The 27810-nt window shown below is 41.6% G+C and overlaps 1 protein-coding gene across 4 annotated transcripts in view; it reads right to left on the minus strand.

Moving 5' to 3' along the window:
- The window catches only part of TLN2 (talin 2), a 203834-nt gene that overhangs the window by 4417 nt on the left and 171607 nt on the right, over window positions 1–27810 (minus strand). For all 4 annotated transcript variants that reach the window (XM_056345115.1, XM_056345117.1, XM_056345114.1 and 1 more), the window contains 7 exons: window positions 27192–27377; window positions 21903–22010; window positions 18159–18264; window positions 14792–14916; window positions 7888–8013; window positions 4523–4585; window positions 4244–4426 (listed from right to left, as the gene is read on the minus strand). In XM_056345115.1, the coding sequence (XP_056201090.1) occupies window positions 4244–4426; window positions 4523–4585; window positions 7888–8013; window positions 14792–14916; window positions 18159–18264; window positions 21903–22010; window positions 27192–27377 (897 nt within the window). The remainder of the gene's footprint in view (window positions 1–4243; window positions 4427–4522; window positions 4586–7887; window positions 8014–14791; window positions 14917–18158; window positions 18265–21902; window positions 22011–27191; window positions 27378–27810) is intronic.

The raw sequence follows: 27810 nt of genomic DNA on the forward strand, positions 1-27810 counted from the left end.
ATTCCTTTATTTAAGAAGCTGGAAGTTGGGAAAGTCACAAATGAGATTTTAGTTTGAAATAAAACAGTGGATAAAATTGCACACAGCTATGTTATGCACTTGATCAGATTTTTTTTGGTTTTTTTTTTGAGGAAGAAAAAGAGAAATTGAAAGCTAGCGCATAAAGAAACATTTTAAGGCAATGAAGTTGTTTAATGGACTTTCACCAGGGCAAATCAGGTACTTACAAAGCCGTGATTATCTCACATTTAAACTTCTATTTCCTTAAAAATCCTCAGACTTCTAAAGATCAACAGTCAAACATTTGTAATACATTTTTTGTTGTCTAAACCGAGTTGTGTCAGCAGTTGTGCATCAAAAAGAGACAGGTAACTAAGCCACCTGCATTCTAATGTTGGCAAAGCTGTTTCTGCTATACTGTAACACGTATGTGGCAGCAGAGGTTCCACACTGCAGGCTCAGTAATGGCCATGTCCACAGGCACCGGTTTGATGGATACAGAGGAGAACACCAGAGTGGCCCTGGAATCTCCTGTGATACCCCTGGAGGTGAGCGGAAGAAGAGTCCTTGTCATAAACAAAACGCAAACCTCTCTTCTCCTAAAGCTAAAAGATGGAGCTGGCACCATATACACCCTGCACCGACCCGGGGCAGTAGTAAGGGCTCAGCACTGTCAGGTCTGGCACTGGATTTGCTGCAGCGTACCGGCAGCTGGGGAAAGCAGCAAAAAGCTGGCTCTGGGAGAATGGTCCCTGGTTTAACGGGTACTGTATATGGGGACATAAATGAGATCTTTTATATACCACTAGCAGTCCTTTAAATTTGTGAGTCCCAGATAAGCCTTATGTCTGATATTTTTTATTTTAAATTGGTTTATATAAAAATATGACCTATGCCTCCTTCTTGGCTCTTACTGGAATCCTTCTCCTTTCTACCTCTGTTTATCAATGTCTTTTCCATCTATTCATCAATGTCAGGACAGCAGCAGGAAAAGAAACTTCTGGGCTGATGTGGACTTAGTGCTAAGAGGGGTCACGGCTCACTCATTCTGAGGGACTGCCTGGGGGACCTGGCTGTATGTTTTCTACTCCATTATACATACAAATACTGAAAGGTGGGTCCTCAAATGTATTTCAAAGTGCTTTAGCAAATAAACAACTTTAGAAAATGAGACAGGGCACCATTCAGAGATATTTCCACCTCCTGAGCAAGAGGAACACCTAGATCACCTGTTACTGTGAGTAAGTCTTCAGTGCACAGTGGAATGCTATGGAGAGATATCTTATTTAATTGTGAGGAATTTAGCTGAGATACCAGAAGAAACATGTTATCAAAGTTCCAGCAGTAACATAGCCTGGTCAAAGCAACATGAATTTATCCCTACTCAAACTGACTTCTGTAACACTGCACAGCATTACTTTGTACCAGGTACCCTCAAGAGCAACTGAATACTTCATGAAGAGAAGGATGTGAATGGTTAAGTCTTGCTAGAAACCCCCACCCTGGGAAGGTGCCTACGCTGTAAATAAAATTTGAGACCTGTGTGCTACAGCAATGAATTTGTATGTCATTCAGCTGATCCTACTGTGTGGATTTAAACCAGCCGAAGCAGGTTGGGACAGACATAGTTATAGCTGTCCTAGTTTAATCTGCCCAAGAACTGTTAATTAGACTAAAAGTTTACGTGGGGTCAAGGAGGACTGGATAAATTAAAAGGAGAAAACCGCTGAGGCTTACTAAATGTATAGAATCTGCAACTGGCTTGGGAAGTTCCCAAGGTGAAAATGCTTGAAATCTAAGAACGTAGTCGAGAAGAGTTTCACGCATGCTTACCCTGTTCTTCCTTGCTTCTCTAAGCATTTCCTAATGGCCACTGCTGGAATCCAGATATAGATTGGGCTTAATGAACTTTTGGTCTGACCCAGTAAGGCTTTCTCATATTAAACCCTAAACCCTAGTATTTAACAGCAAATCAGTCAACAACACCAATACACAACATCAGTGGTTTCACAACGTGCAGGAAAAGGGTAGGTACTTGCAATGTTGTGACAAGCAGTGAGAGAGAACAGGAGAAGAGTTCTCTGTCCTGTGGTTCCTGATGTCCCCAGGTGTCCTGGGTGCTGAGAACACTTGTTCCCACACAGGCCATTGGCAAAGACATCCTGCTTGCACACGCTGGAGACACAGCGGCACGAGGAGGGGAAGGCACATGGGCCAGTTCTGAACCTGCCCCCTACCCCCGCAGCCCTATTCCACATTCCCAGTTTCATCTCCCTTTCAGCTTAACTCTCTTCCCACCCAAAATGACCCAAGCACAAATTATTTGAAATTTGCTCTGCTCAGTCTGGAGCTCATCCACAAGAGAACAGAAACATTTCCATTTGTTTCATTAAGTTTTGGAACAGCCTCTGTAACAGTGTGTTCCAAGTCAGCATTCATAGGAAATGCAGTTCAAACGTCCTCTCCCAGAGCTTGCCGTTGTTTGTGGGGTGGGAAAGAGAAAACTGATATACTCAGACTCCTGACCTAACCTATTGATTAAAGCTATGTGAAAATATTTGTGCTGGGGGCAAAGCCAGCTCAAAAGTTTCAGTAGTTTTGGCAAATCCACCAGTAAAAATATTCAGTAGACATCAACTCACTGGTTTTGCTATGATAATAAAGGACATTATTTCCAAATGCAACTTGCTTTTCCCTTCATTATTCATTTTAGAACTAATATGAAGGTTGGTAAAGTGGCAAAGTTCAATTTCAGTCTGTGCTTGGGCTCGTTTCCTCTTCACATTCCCTTCCAACTTTTCACACTCCATGTCTAATAATAATATTAGTCTACAGTGACTGAGTACCCTGAGTTTCCTGGCAGAGCTGAGAAAACAGTCTCCTGTACTTGCTTTTGTTCCTGTTTCTATTATTTGTTCTGCATTTAAAATTCCTTCAGACCCATCCTGGCATTCGGCTATGAAAGTGCAGGTTGCATTACAGTCTGAACCATCTTCTAGGTACTGGTACCTCTCTCACCCTCAGACCCTTGACAAAGTCGATCTATATGAATCCACTGTAAAGCACTAAACCCATCTCATCCCTAGGATAACATTAACATGTTTTCTGTAGAAACAGATTTATCACACGCTCATACATTTATTTTTTCCTCCTAAATATTTAAACCCTTTTTCTACTTAGAAAGAAAACAATGACATCAATTCCTCTGGCTCAGACAGTCACTCATACGCATTTCTGTTGCACTTGATTCTACCTATCTGTGCACGAACTGTTGAGTGTCCATTAGTAGCATCTGTGCAAATAAAAGAAAAAGGGGCAATTTCACCATCAGCAAAGATGCTCCACGTTGGTGGTATGAAAACAGGAGCTGAAATAGTTCTTACATTCCTGACTGAGCCTGCAGGACAGCATATCAGAGAAAGCTGCAGCTGTTTTTTAAATGAACACCCTTAAACAAGACTTCCAGAGACATTAGATTTTACCTGTTGTAACACTGTTAATTCAGTAATAGTTCAAAAAGCAATGTGAAATGGATGTGTAATGTAAAAGGGAGCCAGCTTCATATAAAAAAGTTAAATCAGACTTCAGCTGAGATGTTGCATCACCTTCTATTCTTGTTTTTGCCTGACAATGTTTCTCCATTTTAGAAATGTTCTATCTACAATTGCTCTCTTGACTCCTAGAAACAAAGGAAACCTGACCACAACCCAGGCTGGCACTTAGGCAAGGACTCTGCTGAGGACAGGCATAACCTTGCTAAGGTCAGGAGAATACTCCAGTGCTACCAAGTTAAGTGTGTTTACCTCTTCACAAGCTCACCGGGAGTCTCACTGAATGCAGAACAATGGCACAGAAACCATACTCACTGACTACAAAAAAGCACGTAGTAAACGTTCGCAGCTCATGTGTTCCTGTGGCTTATCATGAACATGAATCTATCAGTATTGCACCTAACCCGGGGCTTGGCACAGGCCAGGCGAAGTTTGCATCTGTCAACATCTTTTAAAAATGAAAATAAAACCAAGCAATGAAGCGAGCTGTAGCTGCTGCTGAATAGTGACAAATGCAAAATCACATCATCCTTGGATGAATGAAAGCGCCCCAGAATCCCACAAGGAAGAAAAACTGAACAGAATTCTGAAAAGTCAAGAAACTACTCCTAAAATCTGGGCTTTGTTCACAGTGTTAAGATAGCGTTTACGTAACACTGCTATGGCTTTTCAGCAGTTAAGAACACAAGTACCTGTAGCCTCCTCATGGCTTCAGAGTCATGATCAGCCTTCACTTTGCAAGCCACAAGCAACTGCGCTGTAGAAGCTGCCACTTGTTTGGCAGATGAGATGAGCTTCTCCTCACTGGCATGGCCTTGCACTGAGGCGTTAGCTGCTTCACAAAGATTGCTGGTTGCAGCTGCCACCATTCGGGCCTAGGACACATTAAAAAAAAAAAGTCTCTGCATTCTCACAGGATACCATTTCTTCAGAGAAGGTACTAGTGTTGCTTAAGACAAGCGGTTACTCACAGCGGAAATAAGTCCCTGAGACCACTGTCCATCATCAGCTGCATTTGCAGGGATCGCTCCAACCTGAAAAAACAGTTCAGAGATGGCTTACAATGAAACTGAAAACACAATTGCTTTCTCTCAGATTTAGATTACGTTATCCGTGAAAAAAGGAACACCTGCACCTGTGACTGTGCCCAGCATATACACTTGGATTTTCTGCTTCTGTAAGTTAGCTGTCAGAGTAAGCACGCTTCCAGCACCCCCCTGCCTGCTCACGTAGCGTCCAGCTCGCTATGCTGCTTGAATTGCCCCGTCCTTGGAACGTATGTAGGAATCCCAGAGCAGTGACTGTTGCAACTGAGACTTTGGCCTAAGCAACAGTTGAAACAGCAGGTCCTAATCTCCTGGTCTTTAAAATGACGTATTTCTGCCTCCACAACACATTGGGATTTACATAATTCCTGAATCTCTTCTGATTCTGGCGCTATGGGAAGGTACAAACCAGAAAGCTCCTCAGGGAGGCCCCCTTACTGCCTTCATGCCTGATAACGGCATTCGAGGAAAGCACAGCCTGTTTGTCTATACCGCTTATCCACTGAAGCGTTCATGGCATCAGCAGTAGCAGCAACAACCGGGAGACTGTTCTCTTCCCACGTCAGATGAAAGTAATGAAACAAAATCCTACAGCCGGTTGCCAGCCCCCCACCCCCAACTGCCTGGATCTGAGAGATTTTGGGAGAGAAGCTGGAAGATGTGAAATGTAAACATGGGCTAGACACTTGTTGTATTTTAAAAGAAATGGAATCAGGGATTTATGCATAATGAGGATCCCAAGGATCACAATCAAATCCATATGTGTAGCATCAACATAAACAGAAGATGCGTTCTCTCATAGCTATGGGGACACTTCCGTAGAACTGATTTCTCAGTTATATAAAAGAATACAGCAGGTCCCTGAATTCTTTAGGTTTCAAGGTTTTCTTGCTTAATCGTCCCCAGAAAATGTATTATAAGCAGACCACAGATGAAGGAGTCTAGTTACTGGTGTCTGAATTATGTGTGCTTGTGCGTGTGTCAGTGAATGAACAGGGGGCTGATGTGGAAGGAGACAGTTCCCAGATTTCATCTATACTGCAGAAATGGAAACAGTTGCCTAACGTCAAATTGATTTTTTTATAATAACACAGGGGAAAGTAGTTTCACTTAAAATTTCTTTAGCAAACTCTTCAACTACAATATTGCGCCAATTTGCCCTGTAGATACTTTCACAGCCTTTACCAAGCAATGTCAGAAATTTATTTGGGACAAGAACGTGCGTGGTTCACATACATCCATGCAGTTGGGTAAGAATTTCCCTCCGCCTCCATACAAAATAAAAAGGTTACCGAGGAATCTAAGCCAACAGTCAGTACCATTCACTCTTCAGTACTGAGGCAACGGATGTGGAGCAGATCAAATTTGTCCCTCCTGCCTATATGCCAGCCATGCTCTTCTGGAAGGAGCCCATACCACATGCCTCAGAAGGTTTCTTATGAAAACAAAACACTTCCCCCAATACCAGTAACAAAATCTTCCCACCAGGCTGGAGCCATTTGCTATGGGCAAGAATTTGGCCAGTCATTTTAGAAGCCAGCCTCCTGTGCTTGTGGCAGACTTGGAGATACAGGCTACCACCGACTGCAGTCAGGACACCCCATAGTGACAAGTACCTAAGCACCAGTAATTAGTAAAGAAAGAAAGAAAATGGGTTAGGGCTTCATTATTTCAGAAGTATCTTAATGGCTTTATTTATTTGTGGAGAAGTATCATAATGAGAGGATGTGCCACAAACAATTCTGAAGTTTGATGTTTCATTAAATTTTAATTTTGGTTGGAATTAATTTCTTCCCTATAAGACCACAGTACTATTTGCAGATCCTCCAAGCAGGCAAGAAACCACCAGTAAAAAACATCTGCTGCAGAAATTCCTGATCTGTTACGAAATTTCTATAGAAGAGTGACAGATAATGCACAATGGATAAATTCAGTAAAGCAGGCTGAACAGACCTGCGAATACACTGCATTTGCCATGTGTGCTTCTATCAGAACAGCAGGCTGCAGCTTTCCTCAAACGGCCAGATTAAAGTGGGTTTAGCCATCACCTGAACCTGGATAGAACAGGATGCAAGTGCTGTTATAGCCTCAGTCTGAGACACAAACAGAAATGTAACTGTAGGAGCAAAGAAGCCAAAACCACCCGAGGGAGATTCAGGGCTGCTACCAGTATAGATATATATTCTGTATTATTCTGTGTAGCTTTACGGTTGTGGTGGTGAGGAAAGCAAAGCAAACTGTATCTGTCATCATGAAACTAAGAGTGGGTCTTATCACATAAAAGCAGACTGCACAATAATCTAAGTGAAGCAGGTAATTAAAAATTCTCATTTTTTGGACTGTCTCCACAGCCAGATTTCAACAGGTGTTACTACTATCCCGTTTTATGCCTTATTGGTTAAGTTCCACAGCTACAGTTTATGGTGGGTCTTCTCAAGCAGTTACATCACTGTTCTGAAATGAGTGCTCTGTGCTCCTGCTGGAGCTCAAAGCACAAGCTCCCCAGGAATCCCAGCTGAAGTGGGCAGCACAGCACTTCTATGACATGATCCATGACACAGTCTGCTCAGAATAAAGAATTAGATGAAATTGGAATACGACAGCAATGATCCCATAACAAATTGTTCTGACAGGCAACATATCTGTTGGATGTCCAGATTTTAAGTTTCAAAGTATATTAACGGGGACACCCACCCCCGCCCCCAGTGACAGATACGAAATGAATTACAAAGACCTCAATGCTGACCAGACCAAAAGGACGACATGTTACAAGCACTCTTTCCGTTGGCCCCAACAATAATTACAAGCACGTCCACTTAAATGTAGTGAATTTGCATGCAGGCCTGTGCTCCCATTGAATCAGCCACCAGCGCACTGAGGGCTCAGCTAGCGAGGCTCAATGCTGTTCTGGTCCAGAGTGGTACTGTATGCTGCGACGTTTGGTTTTAGATCCCCAAGCTGTCTTGCAGGACTATACATTGCTAGCTTGAATCACAGATCTTCATGAAATGAAAAACCCCCACAGACACAACACCTCCCCACAGCTAAAACATCTGAAGAGCCAAGCACTTGATTACACGTGCGAGGTTTAAGCAAACATAATTGCGTTGTGTTTTTTTTACACAGAACCAGGCCTGGGCCATGTATTGTGATGAGCAATGAAAAGATTTACATTTTCACTAGTTGTTCCCAAGCTCCTTTCCTACTGTTTTAACAGAGGACAGTTAAGAGGCTAGATTCAGTTTTGATGCTTTCCCCCTCCTACTGTTGCTATTGTCCTGTTTACCCACCTTTCCCTGTGCCACCAGTTCTCTCTGGGCTGCTGAAGCTGACTTCACGAGGGCACTGGTAGCAGCTGCAATGGATTTAGCTGCTTCCAGGATCTGTTCTTCGAAATCCAGAGTCTCATCTGCTTGCTATAACCAAGAAAGAACAATGTCACACATTATTCACCTGAAAGCAGTTGTATTTTCAAGATTGAGGACACACACAAAGTGAGGCAAGAAGATTTTGGAATACATCTGCAAATTCAGTAAGACCTACAGCATCATTTTCTGCAAAGGAGTTTCACGTGGACTAGAACGGGGAGTCAGCATAAGTGGATTTACATGCTAAGTTGCCCCTGTGGCTGCTCACACATGGAATTGAGTATCACACAAGATACTTGAAGAACCGCCGCCAGCTTTCTAATACATTACCTCCACTAGGGCTACTCAAAACTACATTCAGGCAAGTGCAGGTTTGAAAAGAAATTCTTGTTTTTCCATATCAAGGTTATTTTTGTAGTGCTTCCAGGATCACTAAACTAGGTGGAGCATTTTCTAAACACTTAAAAGACTTAAAGCATTAAAAAAGAACAGTGATAAACGTATGATGTCTCATTCACCTGTACTAAGAAATGTAGCGCAGATACCAAGCAAGCACATAGGTTTAAGAGCTTTTGGTAAGAGCTGTCATTTCACAGAGAGCAGCAGTGTGAAGCAGTCCAGTTTAGTCATCTTGGAGATAGGAAGTTCCAAAGGTCTGTCTGGAACACTTCAGTCATCCAAACGTGTCTTTCAACAAGCATGTGCAAACAGACATCAGCTGTTCCTAATGCTGTTTCTTGCTATTTAAATGCAAGTCTATTGTTCCATAAAACAACTTCCCTGGCTTTCTAATCATTTAAACAAATAGTGAAAACATTTATCCATTTAACATGCTTACTACCTTCTGAACAGTTCACAAAATAGAGATAAACGGTTATTGCTGTTTTCAACAGAGTCAGGCCTGGGCCACATATTCTGACTGGTTTTTATAAAAATAACCCAACAGAGTGTATTTTGTTTGCGGTCAGATCACAAGCCTACCAGCTCCCAAAGCAGAACCACCAGCAGGGCTGGCGGCTGCAGCACCAGGACAGACCATCTTGTGAGAGATGAGCCTTTTGAAACACGCGTTTCTTCCAACTTATGTAATCACAGCATTTTTGTGTCAAATAACTAACTTTAGGGTCACCAGCTAAGTGTGCTCAGTTTTCTAACTCAAAGCCCTTCATCTGCAAGTCTAAGTGCATCCATCTAAATTTAAATCAGGTTTAGTTCCGTTACTGCAATCTAATTAAATAGTAGTAAATTATACAATAACAAAAGATAATTATGAGTAATTAAAAATCCTTACAAAAATGGCAAACCAAGCAGTGCTCAGTCCCATAGCACTTCACATAACTACACATAACTAAAAAGTCCAGGAGATGAAATTGTAGCACCCATAGACACCAGAAAAACTGAATAATCTGAAAATAAAAACTAGCATGTAGATTGTTTGTCACTTTAAATTTTTTCTTGTCCTTTAGGAAAAGCGAATCAAATCTTGCCTTGCTGTGGGGCTAATCCCATCAACTGAAGCATGTGTCCTTGTAATAACAGTATAAGAAATCGCTTCGTAAAGCGAGCAAGTCATGGTCCACATGAATTTTTGGCAATGCTTGCAATGTAACATCACAACCATTATTACATCTAAATGGGAATCACATTGGTCCTGAATTTATGCAACAGGCCTCAAGTCATATTTATAAAACTCTTGCTTCAGTCACAGCATCATAAAACCGAAGTGGCTATACGGAATTCAGTATAGTCAGGTTTCTTTTCATTATTAAAATAGATGCGTTGTTGACTTTGATTTAAGTTGACTGAAGACTTAAACTGCAGTATCAACAGAAGTACCACTGGATGACAGTCAATTTAGCAGACTGTTACTGCACTTCTGTCTAAGGCTCTCTGTTACATAAAGTTCTAAAATGTTCATTTCCAACATAACAAAACATATTGTCTGTATTATTCTTTATATGTCAGCATTATCAGGAATTCAAACCTAAGTGAGCGAGCATTTCAGTATCTGATTATTCATCATAAAGACAGCGTCATTCTTTTGTAAAGTTTAATAAAATGCCCACGGCCATACTCTAACCTATTAGGCAGCTGTTATGTGCCCAGATGGGATTCAATTTGTGAAAAACCATTCACCAAACCCAGGGTGAAGTAGCTGTTTGAACTTAGGTCAGCACAGTGAGCAAACTAAATATTGCACATAGGTGGTAAGCAACAACGACAACTTTCAAAGGGAACACAGAGAAATCAAATCTTGCATTACCGAGAACGCTGTTGTACGATGGCTGGATGAACTTCCACCATGGAGCAGCAGGTAAAGCTCAGCAGGACAGTAAGTAGCTAAACCTTAGTGTCTCATCACATAACAGATTTCCTCCCGCCCCATGTGCTAAATTAATTCTTTCCAATTATATTGAAAGTTGAGGGGCAGGAAGAAAAAACGACACCCCGAGTTCCTCAAACCTCCAGATCCTCCATTTCCTGTTATCTCACAACTTCTTGTATTTCTGGAAAAAAGTTTTCTATTGACAGTTGATCCCTTCTGTGAAGAATTTATTTCTGAACCAGCCTTACACAGCACTCAAACTGTTGAACTTCTGAGTTTTCATCTTTCCTGACAAACCTTTGTTTTCCAGTCCTTCCCTGCAGTTTTCCCTTTGGCACCCTCGGGGGTGACATCTAAGGGCAGGACACCCATGTGTGCAACGGGGAGTAGGCACGCTGCTCGCCCAGCGCTGCGGGTCCGCCTGCCCGCGCCCTCCAACGTGCAGTCCTGAGCCACAAGGACATGCAGCGGTCCAGGCTGCGCACAGCAAAATGCACTAAAAGAGCGTCCCGCTGCTACCCATTCTCATCATTAAAGAGTGTGTCCTGAGCTGGCTGAAGTTCACACTCATCAGCAGTACCCTCACAACATGTCAGTTCACTGTCTTCATGAACAAAGTTAGGAGCAACAGTGTGACACATGGCAGAAGATGTCACCTTGTAAGGTTTCAGTTACTTGGGTCTCTGTAGAAAACCAGATCTATGAGACAAGTGACCAGTCTCTTCCTTTAGTAGTCCCCATGAAGATCAGCATCTCCTTGTCCACAAGCTTAAACTAATAAGCTGTTACTGACTATGTATGGCTATAAATGAACTGGAAAATGAAGTCCCCAGAACAGACAAACCAAAATTATTAGGCTAACTACAAAGTCCATAGCATGAAATATCCTGACAACATCAATTGTGCCATTATAAAAAAAAAAAAAAAAAAAAAAGAAAATTGACATGTTTTTATACTGTATTTTAACCAGTCTTCTATAGAATCTCCATTATTAGGGGCAGCATAAGTGAAGTCAGGGTTAATAGAAGAACAAATGCGCCCCCAAATCTCATTGCTAAACAGCAGAAAAAAATTACAAAAGACAAACCATTTTATTTTGAAGCAGCTCTCATCTTCTATTTCATTAAGAGAAACCCAATATGTCTAAGTTACTGCACTGAGCCATGGAAAACACAATAACCATTTCAGTGAAAGTCAGTTCTTGGCACAGCTGCTGCTCGCTGTCCTAAAGGCCCTACACAACTCAGAAGTCCCTACAAGAGCAACTCTACTGATAAAGGAGCACCTCATATATGCATTTTAAATCAGATTAGATTAGGAGTCTACAGGAAGTCTTCTAAACCTGCTTGTGAGTGAATGTACTCCTTCATATTGCCTTCTACTATGTTAAAACCCCCGGAGACAGGACAGGACACTGTAGGAATATGTTTGATATATAGTTGGATTAAATAACAACCTAATATATCAAACATATCACACAGAGTCCTGCAGAAAAAGGCATCCAGGTTTGATTCATCTTGGGAAAAAAAAAAAAAAAAAAGAGGACAAACTGCTGAAATCTAACAGCAGAGAACTCTTATTGACTGCTAAAGACACTTGTGTTTGAAGGCATAAGCCTGCATAGAAGCATGAAGAGCATACCAACAGACTGCGGTAGGTACAGCAATGCTCTCTACTGTTGTACCTCATCTTTCTCCTTAAAAGTGTTCATTTTCCAGTATTAGCGAAGCGTGTAGTTTTTATTAGACAAAATGTTCTTCTTCATCAAAAAATTACTAATTTGGGGGGGTTGTCAGCATACAGCCAGTGGCATATTTGCGTAACAGGAGGAACATGTGTCTGCATTGGCAAGACACTTGACCCTCCAAAAATGGAAAACAGAGAGGGGGGAAAAAATAATAAAAGACTCCACACTCTGGAAAAATCTAATTGTAAATTTAATTGTATTTAAAGGAAATACAACAGCCAAAACTTGTTTAGTAAACAGTAAAGATCTCATTGCTTCACAGATCATTCCCCACCTTGACCACTGCAATGAGGAGGGTGAATAGGTTTTGTGTTACGGGGAGTAGTAACAACACCTACTTAGGAGAGTCCTCAAAATGGTTGCAAGACAAAAGCTCAGCAGATGGACAGATATTAACAGAGCATCAATGGGGCAGTGGGCTAGCAGACTGAGCATTTCAGGAGCACATTCACCAGCAGCCAAACGACCAGGACTTAAAGCAAACAGAATATGCATCATACGATAAACATGGGCAGCATTCGGTAGGTCTGTCTTACTAGAGATTGTTCTCTGGGATAAGATGATTCCCAGTAGTGGAAAATGAAGACATCTCATGCTATTGGTCTCAGTTTAAGACATCAAGGGGGTATGATAGGTGCAAAAATATGAAGAGAAAACAAGGAAAAGAATTTTAAAAACACCAAAGTATGTGAAAAAATTAAGGTAGTGCAACAAATGAGAAAAACCCAGACAAACTGGAACACATAAAGATGAAAATTTCAAGCCTAAATCAGATGACTCCCACTCCCTGTCCCAAAAACAGAAGCTTGCCCCAAAACAGACAATCAGCCACCAATTAATAATGATGAAGATGACAGATTTCCTGCAGACAGACTATTCTAAAATTACCACCTAAGGACTTCTCTGCAAGTTCACTTGATGACTATTATTAAAGGAGAATATTGCTCTAGCTGGACCAGTGGTCTGTTCCATTGTAGGAGACCACTACCATTCCTGCATTTCATAGACTAAGCGTAAGAAAAATCGACGGTGTCACCCCCCTCAGCTAAGTCTAGGCATTCGCACTACAACGCTATGCTTGTTGCCAAAGACGAGCATCAGAAAGATGGAACCTGTTCAAAGCAGGAAATCCTGCTCTGGGAGGACACAAGCTACAAGTTTTCAGCAGAAAAAGTGGTATTTGAGCCACTCTGTGATCTCCCTAGTACCTTTGATGTGTATTACAATCCATATTGTGAAAGGGATTAAACATCTAGTAAAGGATGTAAAGGCTGTTTAAAGCCCGAATTAAACAAACAGTTGGATATGAATTTTAGTTTCAGCAAATGACAAATAAACAGAGCAATAAATCACAGGCAGACTGGATACTCAAATTAACATGTTAAATGAGGAGCAGGTGTGAGATCTGTATTCACTGGGCAATTACAATGACCCTGGAGCAGCTTAGATGTTGGAAGGAAACTGCTCCGCGGTTCCCAGGCAACTCACATATGCTATTGTGCAGCGATTGTATAGAAAAGGTGATGGAGGACTCTTCCTCTCCTCAGACTCAGCCTGTGTCCTCTGCTCTGTAGAATCTCATTATAAAGGACCATTTTTCTTTATAAACAAAATGGATGTACTTGTTAAAAAATGCAGGACAAAGAACATTTCTTTTTCATGAGCTAATTTATTCCCATCACTAAGCAGGGGGGGTGAGGGGGTGGGAAGTCCTCAAAGAGTGAAGCTACCAAGAACTATTTCATCTGATGTTCCTGAATGACAAAATGCCACCCTGCACTGAAAACAATCATCAACACTGAATGTTCTTGAGGCCCTGCTTTTTAGAAAGACTTCTCATTAGCTTTACTTAGAAAACAGTTTTGCACCTACAAAGCAGCATAAACAGGGAAATAGATACCTAGTCCTTTCCTGAAGTCAATTACAAAGCCAAAGCATGATTTTCATTTTAAAGAGATGCAATTCTAGGCAACATGGTAATTTCTTCTAAAACCTGCCTCCTATTCCACACTAGGCAAAAGGTAGCAATTGTCTGTGATCCGGCTACGCACACAACTGTAAGGAACAGCAGTTTCATATATTCCCTCTGTACCATGCATGAAAATAGTTGGCTTAATTTTATATAATATATTCAGAGACACGTTTGAAATGACCTGGCAACATGCAACACTACTTGCTTTCATAATGAACTGTAATTTATTTTCCTGCAGGAATATTAAATAGAAATGGTCATACCACATCTCTGATCTGATCCTGAAGTAGCTACTCTTTTAGCATGGCACAAAATGCTATATTTTTAATCTTAGAAAATCCTGAAGGTCTTTTGCATTCTGTTGAACCCCTTCTGTGTTGCCGCTGCTTTCTCCTGCTATACTACACACATTCAGATGAGAACAAAGGGTCTTCAAAGGAAAGCAAGTGAGATTGACTTTTCACATCAGTATAATGTGTTTGGAAACAGAAAAGTAATTAATCAACAGTAATGATACTGTAACTCTTCAAAGCATTTCTAACATTTGGCTTTTCTTCCTTTGCTCGCTCGTGGCTCGTGCTTGACTCTCCCTGAAAAGCATCTTTTCACCCTCTTCCTTCAGAGGTCCCATCCCATGCAGTGTCTAGTGGCACTGAGGCTGATGCAAGGTTTGATTGTTTATACCACTATCGTGGACAGTAACAAAGTATGCACCGATATATGGGCTATATGCATCTTCCGCTTTATTAACCTCAAAGAAACAACAGGGATGGACACTCACCTTTGGCTTGGCTCTTGGTTTCAGCTGCTCTAACTTCTTTGCTGCAGCCTCAATTGACGCTGCAGCCCCTAGTAGCTCTGTCTCTGCAATGACTGTTGGGTCTTCTGGATCCACCCACTCTGTCCCTGAAATTAATGGAGACGAAGACAATAACTTCAGTGCCACTGTGAGCTGCCATTCAAACAGGGTGATTCACAATCACACTTCAAGTGTCAGATATGGAATGCACATTGGAGAAAGGGGATTTTAGCACCATCATGACACAAAAGCACTGTAGTTTATGCCACTGAGAGGAAAACATAATTCAGAGTGAAAAAAGTACTTAGCAGGATAATTCTGTTCTGAAAGTAACTTAAGAACTGTGTAAGCAAAGCAACTTCAGAAAAGGCTACTGTCCATATGGGAAACAAAACTAGCTGTCACTCTGCTTTTGCTTATCAGAGCTCTTACTGAGAGGGTTTCTAACTTGACCAAGTTGTAAGGTACATTGAGAAGTCTGACAGAATGGTAAAGAGGACGTGTTACAGACAACAGAATCATCCATAGCACACTTTTTGGAGTCTCCTTTTTTTGGCAGTGGTTAGAGATGAAGCTAGTATTGACTAAAAAAAAGCATGCTTTTGGCAACGTGTTCCTAACAGCAAAGAAGAAAAGACCAAAACAGTTTCTGTAACATCCAAAGGTCAACTTTTTTTTTGTGTGTTGTTGAGTTCTTGGCATTTCTCTTGGCTCAAAGAAATTCTGTAGGTCCACAAAATGAATACTTGGCTGGAAGTGATCTCAGAATTTTGGAAGATCTCAGTGCATTATTGTTTTCATTTTCATTACATTATTCTCTGAATGACAAGATTCAGAAAGCATCTATGTTCTGGACTGAGGGAAGCAATCAAACAGCCAAAAGGACAATCAGATGGAGAGAGAAAAGGAAAACAGACACCACCCCCCTCCTCCCCCTTCTAAGTTCATAACTACTAGGGGCAAGGGAAGAAAGTGACATTGCAGATGGAAACAGAAAATGATGGGAAGCAGTGTACACCAGGCAAAGGAAGACTAAGCTAGAATGAAAAAAGCAAACAGAAAAAAATATCTCTTAAGGCCTTGTTAAACTTAGGGAAACCAGATCAGAAAGTCTGGGTGAACCTAATATTAACATATGAATGGAAACATTAATCGTTATTAAGGAAGTGCAGCTGGGGAGGAGGATACTGGCACTTTGCATCAGGAATAGCATAACCTGATTCATCAAACATCAAAGGAAATAACCTGGGATGCTTACGGATCAGCATTGCACCGGCTAAATAGTGAAGCGTTTCTGCTATGAATGACCAAATCACAGGAGAACTCAAAATGATGGGCTCCTATTTCTGATGTGCTGGGAGAAAACTGAAGTACATGGTATGTAATCCTAGTGAGCTATATTGCATGCTGCTAATCCCTATATATTACATATATAGGCATTTATTTCAAATATCAAAACATCACCAAAGAAAATTTCTCAGCTCAAATGGCATACAACATGAAGGAATTCCGTATTAAACCCTAATACTGGCAGATGAATAGGGAAATAAAATCATATAGGCAGCATGTACAAACACAGTCAAACCCGAACTTGTAAAATGTAGCAGTTCCTCTTCACAAAAAGGCATTTCACAAACGTGAAAAGATTTACATGCTAAATTGGTTCTGAGACAGAATTTTATCATGTACGTATAGATGAAAATTAAGAATGGTTTAAAAACACTTTACACAAAATGGTTTCTAAAGTGAACAAAAAACCAATCCCCTAAAGGTAGTAAGTTAAAAAAAGAAATAAAAGTTATTTTTTATTTTAATGAATATGAATTAAAATGCAAAAACTACTAGAAATCTATAAATGTCTCTGAAGATGAGGACATACACATTTATAATTCTTTTATATATATATATATAAAAAATTCTGATATTGGTTTGGCTTGTTAGCAAATGAAAACAGAAATTTTGAAACATAAGAAAGAGTGCAGAAAAGGCTGAAGAATTCAGTAAATGTACCTGAACAGGGAAAAAGCATAATGTAGATCACTATTACATGAAACAGAGTAACTATATTATGACATAGAGGAGAAAAAACCCGGAACAAAATAATAAGGGATTCTCATATATGAAGTGTTTAATCTGGATTCTTCTCCAAGAATGTGTACTGCTAAAAGTAGGATATAACTGAGGAAAGCCTGCAGCGTATATTACACAGAATATCAGAAAAATGACTATAGTGTTTTCTGGCCTGGCTTAGAAAAGAATGATTGAAAAAATATGATTTTATTAGGAATCTTTGTGTGTGTGTGTGTCTGGGGGGGAGGGGGGGGGGAGAAGAATTGAAAAAGTTATTACAACACTTTATTCAAAATATTGTTCTGTAGCATTCTGTTACCTGTGAAATTAGAATGCTCACATGCCTTTGATGGCTGTGAAGATTTCTTCAGACTAAGGTGCCCAGTAAATCTGGTAGTAGATACACTTGAGCCATAGCAGTCTAATATTTAATAACACCAGCCTTAATATGTATTCATCTCATTTAAAATGTCGAATGTTAGAACTGTCACCCTAAGGGTTCGCATGCATCACTGGATAAAGATTTTACTACGTCAGTCAGTATCTGAGAAAAATATCATTCATCACTTGTAAGAACAGTGAACTTCTGCTAAGCAATGGAATGGCTTGCTTATTTGAGTGCTGAATTTATTTATATTTGTCCACACATTGTTCAATTCTAAGAGTTCAGGAAATCATCCAGACCACAATTTTCTGGTCGCATTGTTTCGCTAACATACTTTGGGAGGGCAGGACCCAGACGGAGGACTGTAAGCACTATGGATCTAAAATTGGCATCACTGCTAGAGGCTGAGGATTAATTCAGTAAGACGATGGCATCTGCTTTTATTTGAATTTGGAAAGCAACTATTAGTGCACAGCAAAGGACTTATTTTGACTGAAAAACATGAGCGTAAGGAAAGGAACCAGCCATCCAAGTAAAATTCAGCCACCAGCTGAAGAGAAACGGTACTGTGTCCTGGTACCTGCTACTGTGGCTCGAGTGCTCTGCTTGATTGCTCCAACTTCCAAGGCCACGTGAGTGACAGATGACTTATGACACATATGACACATATGTAGTGGGAGAGGGTCAAATAGACATGTTTACCAACACTGTAACGAGTGAACACCAGCGGAGAAATTAAAAGAACAGGAGTAGGCGGTACACCAAGACACCTAAAACATACTAAGAGGGGTAGTTTTTTTTAGGTTTTGTTTTTGTTTTAAACTCCAAAAATGACATATCACCATCTCTGGAGTAAAAAGCACACCATACTGGTAGCCAGGCTGTCCAACTCACCTTTCATCGCTTCTGCCGACTGGATAAGCTCTGTAACAGCACCAGCAACCCGCTTGGAGAAAGAGGCCAACTGATGCTTTAGTTCGGGAGTTGGTTTTTGAAGGATCTAGAGAAAAAGATAAAAATGTAATAATGTGTATTAGTAAGGATTCCAGGGAACAGTCCCAAGGCACACTAGTGAAAGATTTATTTTATACAGCAATACTAGGGAAGCGGCACTGTCTTGCATTTATACAGGAACTGACAATACTGTCTGGGAGTTCTTGGTACTAAAACTAGGACAGAATTCTCCAGAACAGAGGCGCACATGTGAGTATGCGGGAGGAATACGCAGCTTTAGCACTCCATTCTCAGATACTATAGTCATTACCCTTACGCATCAGGCTTAGTCTTTCTGAGCTGCTGGAGAGGAGCTGATTTGCTACTCTTAACAAACTGGTTGGTCACCATTTCTACCCAACAGAATTACAGAGTTCTGCAGGCTCGTGCTAGTTGCCTGTTCTGGCAAAAATCAGCAATAGTGAACACAACAGAAATGCCAACCCTGAGCAAGACCCTTAAATAGAAGGGAAAGAAAGACACCTCGGAATTAAATTTGCATCAAGTATTAAACTGTGCTTCTTCAAATGGAAAACAGTCTGACATTCAGACAGTGAAGTTGAATTCTTCCCCTGAAGAGAAACAACATTTGCATTCTTAATTACCACACTAAAAGGAGAAAAAAGACAAAGTTCTGGAAATTCACATATACACAAGAACTACTTCTGAGAGAAGAGTGACTGACACAGAGAGATTCAAGAGCAAAACAAGAGGCTGAGACTCAAAAGTAACATTCAGGTGTGCATTTTCTTAATGTTTTCAAAAACTCTCCTGCCAAGCAGCTCTGAAAACTAGGTGCACATTGAAAATATATTTTACCTTTTTGTAAGCTTATTTCCCATTTTGCAGTCAAATGCCTAACCCCTTACTTTGACAGAATAAACTAAACTGAACTGTTTTCTTAACATTGCTGGGTGGGAACTCTGCCACTGGAGGAATTCTCTCGCTCTCTGAAAGTGCCATGCCAACGTACGGGTGGACTGGTCTCCCGCTTCCTAAGGATGATATTTAGTCAACTAGTTTCCAAAGTAAACAGAAGTACATGAATCCTCAATTGCTAAACAATCTGCAATGCTAATGAACTGTAACAAGACAGTTATAACCAACGTTTACACCCTGCATAATCCCGTAGTATGGCAGAACACTGAGCATCTCAAGGGTTATCTTCCCACACAAACAAAAATGTCCCAAAACCCATGAATATGCAAAGAATGACATTTTCTGCTCCAGCAACTGTGTCACTAGTGCTACCTACCATAGTAGTGACAATGTTGGAACTGAAGATACGGATGCAAATTTTAAGACTGGGCAGTTTACACACTACATTGTTTTAAAGCTGATTTAGACCTCTCAGCAGACTCTTACCCCCTGCAAAGTCACATACAGGCATGGCACGAGAACAGCAGCAAAGGCTTCAGACTTCCCTCAACTCAGCATGCATCAGTACTGCTCAAGATGGAGCATATGAATATATAGGAGGGCAGGTCAGTCTGTAACCTTGCTAACAACACAAGTTGTTTTATATGAATTTGTGCGTGCCCAACAGCTTTAATTAGTGTATTCCTGTGCCCTATCCCTAGCTAGGTGATTAGAGGAATATTCCTTTGAGCAATCAAGTCAGTTTTGTGCCACTCGCCCAATGCAACCTCTGCACAAGTCAATATACCAGCTTAAGAAATCTTAGATATTGCATCTGACAACTCTTGCACCTAAAAAGTATTATCTTCCAAGAAATATGGCTACTGAATAGGGTTCCTAGGCATCCCTGTGCTGAGATACCCATGCAATCATCCCTAGCCTGACTGCCAAAGGCATGACTGAACTCACTAACAATTGTATTACGAGGTGCCACGTGGACTAATTAGAGGTTTCTAATCTGAGATGATCCATGTTTCTGGAGGTTACAAGTTAAATGAGACTGTAGACCTAGGGGTTCTAAACTACCAGAGTAACAGGGATCAGGAAGCACCAGGATTGTCTGATGCTGAAACCATCTAGCTATCATTTTTATCTGAGCCGAAGAAATGTGGGTTAGGATGTTAAGTTAGCAAGACTGTATGGCAGGAGAACAGCTCGGGTAACCATGGAACAAGCCAACGTATCATTGGGGCTGCATCTAGACTGTGCCTCTGCTGCAGCTCGCAAGAGCTGGAACTGAGGGGAAAAGGCAAAAATCCCTAGGGCACAAAGTTTGTCACTTACGTGGGTCAATGCTCCTCCAAAAGGGATCTTTTTTCATCTACCTTCCAGATCTTGTTTACTTTTATGGTGCACAGTATGGATATATTGTGTGTGTATGTGACTAGTTCTAGACAGACTTCAGCAAAGACTCATGATGAAGTCACCATCCCATGCAGACATTATGCCCTTTAATTGTGGCTGTGATCTGGGCCAGAGTCAGCTTTCTAAGGCAGCAAACATGGGGGGGGGGGGGGGGGGAGGGGGGGAATTTTCTCATTGCTTTAAGGCCCTGAAAGTAAAGCAGCCTAAGGTGAGGAAAGCATGTTCTGCTTTATTGGAGGAACAGTGGAGGAACAGGCCTTTCCTACCTTAAGCTTCTTTCCTTAAGCAGAAAGAAGAAAATAAAATGAGCAAAAATTGACTCAAGTCTTCGGTCTGTTCTGGCGTAGAGTCTGAAATAAATACTATGACTGAGTTTGGGAGACCAAGTCTGAAAAAGTCCCTAAAGTACTTCTAAACTAAAAATGGATCACACCCCTAATGCTAAATTACTTACTGCTATGCAGCTCTAGGAATTACATTAACAAGTTCAACTTTTCTTGAACCATTTTTCCTGCTAGTGGCAAGCATAACTGTGACTTTCCTTCTATGTTACGTGTATTTTAACGAGGTGATGTAGACGATTAGACATGATGTATTCCCAGCAGTAAAGCTGACTTGGATTTGCTGATCTGCAGTTAGGGGCTGCAAATCTCAGTTTTAGAGACTGTAATATGTCAGCTTAAAGCCACTTAAATCTCTGGTATTTCGTGAAGCTGACTGCTGATTTAAGTCACCTCCAGAAACTTCATATCTCACAAATGTTAGTTCAAACACACATTATTGCTGCCTAAAATGTAACAGCAACCAAGGAACAATATATTACGTGATCATTGCGTATGGTCAAGAATAGCCACCTGAGAGCAGGATTCCCAAGTCTGGACCCGAGTGCAGTTCTGCGCAGAGCTTTGGGGTGTCACGCCTGGCAGGAGCTGTGAAGCTCTGAGAGGCTGTGCTGCCCAGGGCCTGGGGGTTGGCAACTGCAAAATGCACGTAAAAGTGCCTTCATACAGATAATGCAACCACCTTGGCCTGGGGGGCAGGGGCATGCTTAGTATGTCTAATGCTTACAGTAGGCTTGAAAGAATGCCAAAATGTCGTCTTTTAATTTCTTTGTCAAGGAACATTTTTAGGTCAGGACCCATACTGCCACCAGATCTGATCCAGAATTCAGTCCCATTTGAGTACTCCCAGTTTTCCATCTGTCTCACAGTTTGGGCTGAAGTACTGAGTTTACTTTAGCTTGCTTTTCCTGAATAACAAAACTGTTCCTAATCTTGTGACGGACTGATAAAAATGTGTCACTAGCAGCCACTCTAGAAAGAGGTCAGAGATATATATACCTGCATGCAGACAACTTCTTACCAGGAGAACATGTTCCAGGAGTTCCAGGTATCCCAGGGTACATTCTGTTCCGAAGCGCAGGGCTCTCTCTCGAACTTCTTCACTCACATCTGGGTGATATGATGCTTGCTGAGGAGGCAAAACAACATTAGGACCCCAAAACTGCTCCCACAAGAGGAGGTCATCACAGGGAAGAGACAGGGGAAAGAGAAGGGAAGGGATTTTTCATAATGTGCAAATGACATTTGAGCTCCAGAACCAGCCCTATCTGTTGGGAAGGTGTAAGCAAACTGCGCTCCGAGAGCACCAGCGCTCCCGTTCCGAGAGTGGCACAGGGAACACTTGTCCTTTTATCAGCACATCCTCCTGCCCCGGTGTGCAGCTGCTGTCCTTCCTTGTGTCCCTCCTTAGGTACTGTCAGCAGCAGCGCTACTTCTTTCTGCCAGTTGAGAACAAATAGAGGAAACCTTTGAACCACCTGAAAATACAGGAGGATTTACAATTTCTTCTAATGAAAACATTGCTTGGAAAACACCTCGGGGCTGGGCTGGGCTCTTGGGCTGCATATATACTGTTCTACAGTGTAAAGGTTGTGCTCTTGGGGCTCTTCTTTTTTTATTAATACCAACGAAAACAAAAAGTGGAAGTGCAGTTTTGTTACCCACAAATGGCTGTTTACATCTTACCGGTAAGAAATATGCTAGAACTTTTTTTTTATTGTAAGCCTGTACGGCCTACCACCAAGGAACGAAGGCAGAAGCAGTCACCCAGTTTTGAGACCGGAGCGCTGGGCTGGGCCCCACGCACAGGCCAGTGCCCCCAGCGCAGGGGCAGTGGGGTCCCCTCACCCCCGTTTGCAAATGGCAGACGAAAAATGCTACCAAGTGCCAGGATATCGTTATTCCATGAGACAAACCCCACCACCCCCCACCCGCCCCAGCCAGCGCTGGCTGCCTTTTGTCACCCGGTACCACTCTGTAAGCATGAGCTTATGAACGGCTTCTGCCTGACACAGGGATTATAGACAGCAACAGGCACTGCTGGAAACATCTGTTTACAGAGGGAGAGGCAGCAGCAGAGTCAGTTCTTCGGCTTCTTGAGGATTTCCACCAAGTATAATATCCGACATAAGCCTGACTAATTCAACCCTTTCATTCTTAATAACGAGTGAAAACTGCAGCCTCTTCAAGCCTTGGATTTTCTAAAATAAACTGCTAGGGAACTTTTTTACTGAACAGAAGTGCTAGTCGTTGACAAGTGAAACTTCCTAAACATCTTAAAAATTAGCATTTCCTCGCAGGGAAGAGCTCCTGCCACCCCGCAGCCTGGTCCCTCCCGTGGGGCCGGGCACGGCTCGCTCACCGCAGCCCCCCACCCCCCTGCACCCTGCTGGAGCTGGGCTGTGGGTTCCCTCTACTGGGAAGTTCAAGTTCAGCAGAAACTCGTTAGCCCCGTCACCTCTTCATCGGCTCAGCCAGTAATCTGAAGGGAAAGGATGTGGGAAGGAACGGGACAGGATTTTCCCAATCTTCAAACAAGCTCCAGAAGTCAAAAACATTCAGAACAGCTTATTTTTCATTTTTAACCCCCCCGAGTTTCCTATGAATACACGGCAAGCACCCCGATACGCCTCTTGTGCACTTGGAACACCGTTACATGAGCAGTTAGAGCAAACACCTGTCGGAGAGGGATACAGACTCCCTGTTATGCTTTGCACACATAGCCAAGACTGACACCGTAATATTTTGGGACCATTTTCAAGGTTCAATGACTCTTAAAACAAACCATCCACTCACAGCAGAGCAAAGAGGTGACAAAGTCCTTTTAGGAAGACATTTTTCTACCCCAGGAACATCCCAACAGGCATCTCACTCCACCAGTTAGGACTTGCAAAAAACCAAACCAAACCCTAAAAAAATCCACCTCAAAATGTTTACTTTTCCAGACTTGCACAGAAAGGCTGCCCAAGCATCTCAAATGGAAACATATGTCCAAAGGACCAGACCACACATCGATTTCCTCACGTTGAGGCGTCTCTCCACTCTCAGCCCTCATTTTACCTTCATGTGCTTGTGAAACAGTAAGGCAGCAAGCGCTACTTGACTCTGGTACTACAACTTCTCGCCAGTCAGCACAGATCAACAACTTTTGGAGGTAAAATGTACCGAGATAGCCAGAATAAGAAATAAATAAATATCAAAAATAAAAAATATAAAAAAATCAGATCAGTGTTGTTTGAAGGAACCTGGAGAATTCGCAATGTCCATCCTCCTGCCTAAAGCTAGGTCAAGATTAAATTCCAACCAGATCACTTGGGTCTTTGCAAGCCTCCAAAGATGGAGATGTCATATCTTCTTCAGGCCCCTGTCCCAGTGCTAAATGTTCCCCGCAGTGGAGTGACTGGCAGTGCCTGTGTGTCAGTGTTCAACCACCATTCCACTGCCCCGCCACGCACCTCGGCACACAGCCCAACGTGGTGCCCTCTCAGCAGCCTCCCGGGAGGTCTGAGGGCCGCTGCCAGGTGCCCCCAAGCCCCCTCTGGCCCAGCTGAGCAGGTAGCTCAGCACCTCCTCGCAGCACCCATGTTCCTGCCCAGCCCCCCCCGGCGGGCTCCTGAGCTTGCTCCAGTTCTGTCAGTGCCCTTCTTCTTCGGGGAGCCCCAAACTGGGCACAGCATTCTGGACACAGGCTGAAGGGTGGTGAGAAAAGATGAGTAATCGCTTGCCTCAATCTACCGGCTACGCAACGATCTAAGACATTACTCACTGCAATTATTTTCTATGCTTTTGATGGACCTGTTTCCTTTCCAGTAGCAATCATTAAAAATAGTGATATTATGCACAGGTTACTTACTGCATAGTCATTATTTTATACAAATAGGTAATAAAGACAGAAATTGTTATTAACTTAGGGCCTGCTCTAACCTTCAATAAATGTAATTACAGTGTTTCCACTGACTTTAATAAGAGTTGTCTTGGTTCATTATATCCCGCAGTAGTCAACCTCATTGTCTTTTGAAATGGCATCTACTTATAAGCATAGAATTAGTAATGAGCACTGTAAATTCATGTATAGCAGAACAAGCACAAGCACACACACAACTGCTAATAAGTCAAATCCCTTATACGACTTGCCTTAGGCAGTTGGCAATAAAACAGAACTTAAATTTAAATTCCTAACACCAGGGAAGTCTGAGCTATGTTGTATACCATAGATGATATATGTGCATTTTTGTCTTGGCCCAAAGGACACAAAATCTGGTTATTTGTCAGTGCTTATTGTACAGACCAGCTTAATCACACCAGAGTCCCCTCCAGTATTTGTCGTCTATCACAACAACCGAGTTGCACTGCATTGCACAGCTTTTATGGCATAGTGAGGCTAGGACTGCTGGTTCCTACCTCTAAAAATCAAGGGATGTGGCTTATTATGGAAATGCCATATACAGCAATCAATTTGTAGAAATGAATGGCATAAGATTTCTAAGTCTCTGAGCAAAATCTGTAGAAACAGGATTTTCTAAATAAGTCTGGTACAAACTGTAGATTTAAAAGCTTTGTTAAATGACATGGCTATTTTGTCACACATTTTAGACAGTGCATGAAATTAGTATACCTGGAGACTTTTATTCCTGTTTGCCCAGTAACTGCTCTTAATTTTAGGAAAGCCAGACAAGATCAAACTGGATCTTACTCCTTGTCAGTGTCTTATTAAAGTTAAGTAAAATGATTCCCAGCTATCTTCCTTCTGTAGATGGCTTTCTTTGTGAAGGTAATTCCCTGGGAGATCATGAATGCTTTTCCAACATCCCAGACCTTCACTGCTCGGTTTGCAGGAACTTTCATCCTGACGGCCACTTGCAATGCATAAACTCCTAAACCATTAAATTAGTTGGGAACAAATACAAACATAAAAAGGTGAATGCTCATAATTACATATTGGGCTGTGTATTATGGTGTGCGTTTGTAACATTTTTTGAAACAGAGGATTCTGTTCCTAAGATTTTGCTGCCTGTCTGGAGACATCGAAACAAAAATGTGTCTGTGCTAGCCACTTCCAAACGACAAGGGATGTTTAGTGCACCTCAGCACTCGAACTCATGTCTGAATTGCTTTGTCAGGATGCTGCACAACTTAGCCTCCCTTAGAAGTTTCATTTAACTGGACTGTACCTAAGACATATTAGGCTACAGTAGCTCTCATGTAAATAGCACAGCTGTTTAATTTTCCCATGCAAATCAGAGCTGCTTTGCTTTGTTGACCTGAGTTTGTTGAGTGGAGAGGACAGAATCAAAATCTGAAGCATGCAAAGTGGTCAAGAGCTCTCAAACACTAAAAACCCTGTTAGAAAATGAAGTCAAAATAAAGTTTAAATCAGTGGTTTTGTATAAATCCAGTTAGGACTTGCACTTCTGTATAAGGATCATTCTAAAACCAAAATTAACCTTTTCAGCTGGGCAGCATTAGGCTAAAATTAATCTGGGACTGATGCAGACAATTAGGATTTGACCCAATACTGAAAATCACACCCCTCACAAAGAGCCACCACTGTTTTACTGTCATCTTCTGTAGGTGTAAAGGCAAAAGTACATAAATATAATTTACAGGTAAAGGCATTTTTGGATTACTACTAAAGACCAAAAGTAATGAGATCTTTACAATCCCCCCTTTTTTTTTAGATTTATGCCTAGATCTTTATCAACATAACAAAGACAAACAGCATAACAGCCATTTATATGACATACACTTTCCCCCCCGTTTTGCAAATCAGTTTTTGAAAGTTGTTTAGCTCAAGCAAGTGTAGAAAACAGGGTACCAATATTTTTAGTGCAAAAGCAAACCACATTTTTGAAAAGCACAGAAGAAATCGAGCAAATCGACAGGTTTCGTTAGAGGGGAAAGGATTACTAAAAATAGACCCGAGTAATTCCTTTCATCATTCCTTTCACTTTTCCTAGAAATAATGAATTTGTGACCATAGGATTATTCATATAATCTACTACTTGCACAGATTGTTTGTCTTCCAGTGTAATAGGAGACTGAAAACTAGGAAATTTCAGGCCAAATTAAACTTCTCATTTTCTCAAAAAGAAACCAGTCAATATTAGTGCTGCTTTTTTTGTGCATAGCACAGAAAATCCTTTCTGAGAGAGATGTTCCCTTAAAATCATCATAACCATTAACTTTCTCATCTGAAAAGTAAGGCATTAATAAAAAGAAATGGAACAGAAACTATAACATTCAATGGAATAGAGGCACACAGAAGAAAAAAAAAAAAAAATCAGTCTTAGGCAAGGAAGTGGATTTTTACCTTACAAGCTGTTAGCATGTCAGCCACTGCTTTGCGGCTCAGATTTGCTGTGGCAATCACATCCTCCTGTCTGCACGAGTTCCCAGCTGCAACAGCTTTGGCAGTTGCCATGGTGATTCCTTTCGTCATCCGGATTGATTCTTCAGGTGATGATGTCTTTTCTGGAACCTCGCTTGACTGAAACACCTAAAAGTGAAAGCAGAAGGAAAGCCTGATACCATTCAAGCCCAGGCAGAACCACCACAACAAAGAGACAGCACATGGAAGCAGCCTTTGAACAGCAGGAAATTAGAAACATATTCAGAGCACTTGAGTATCATTCTTGGTTGACATGAGTCTGGTCCTGATAAGCCTGCTCACCTACAGACAGCAGAGAGAAACAATAGCTGAGGGAAGCACACAAAAAAAGGTTAACCCATTCGTCTCATCTGATATTTAACTACCTGGGTGACAGTTTGTTACAGACAGCTGTTCAGAGCGTTACAGAATCAAGAGAATTACTATTCATTTAATTAAATTCTTTTTTCATCCTGACTGCTGCTTAGGCTGGTCTACTCACATGAGGAGATCCTTCCCCTGCAAAAGCTGGGCCTTCCAAGCCCTTGTTGATAGCACTGTG

Source organism: Falco biarmicus, chromosome 7 (assembly GCF_023638135.1).
Source record: "Falco biarmicus isolate bFalBia1 chromosome 7, bFalBia1.pri, whole genome shotgun sequence".
NCBI lineage: Eukaryota > Metazoa > Chordata > Aves > Falconiformes > Falconidae > Falco > Falco biarmicus.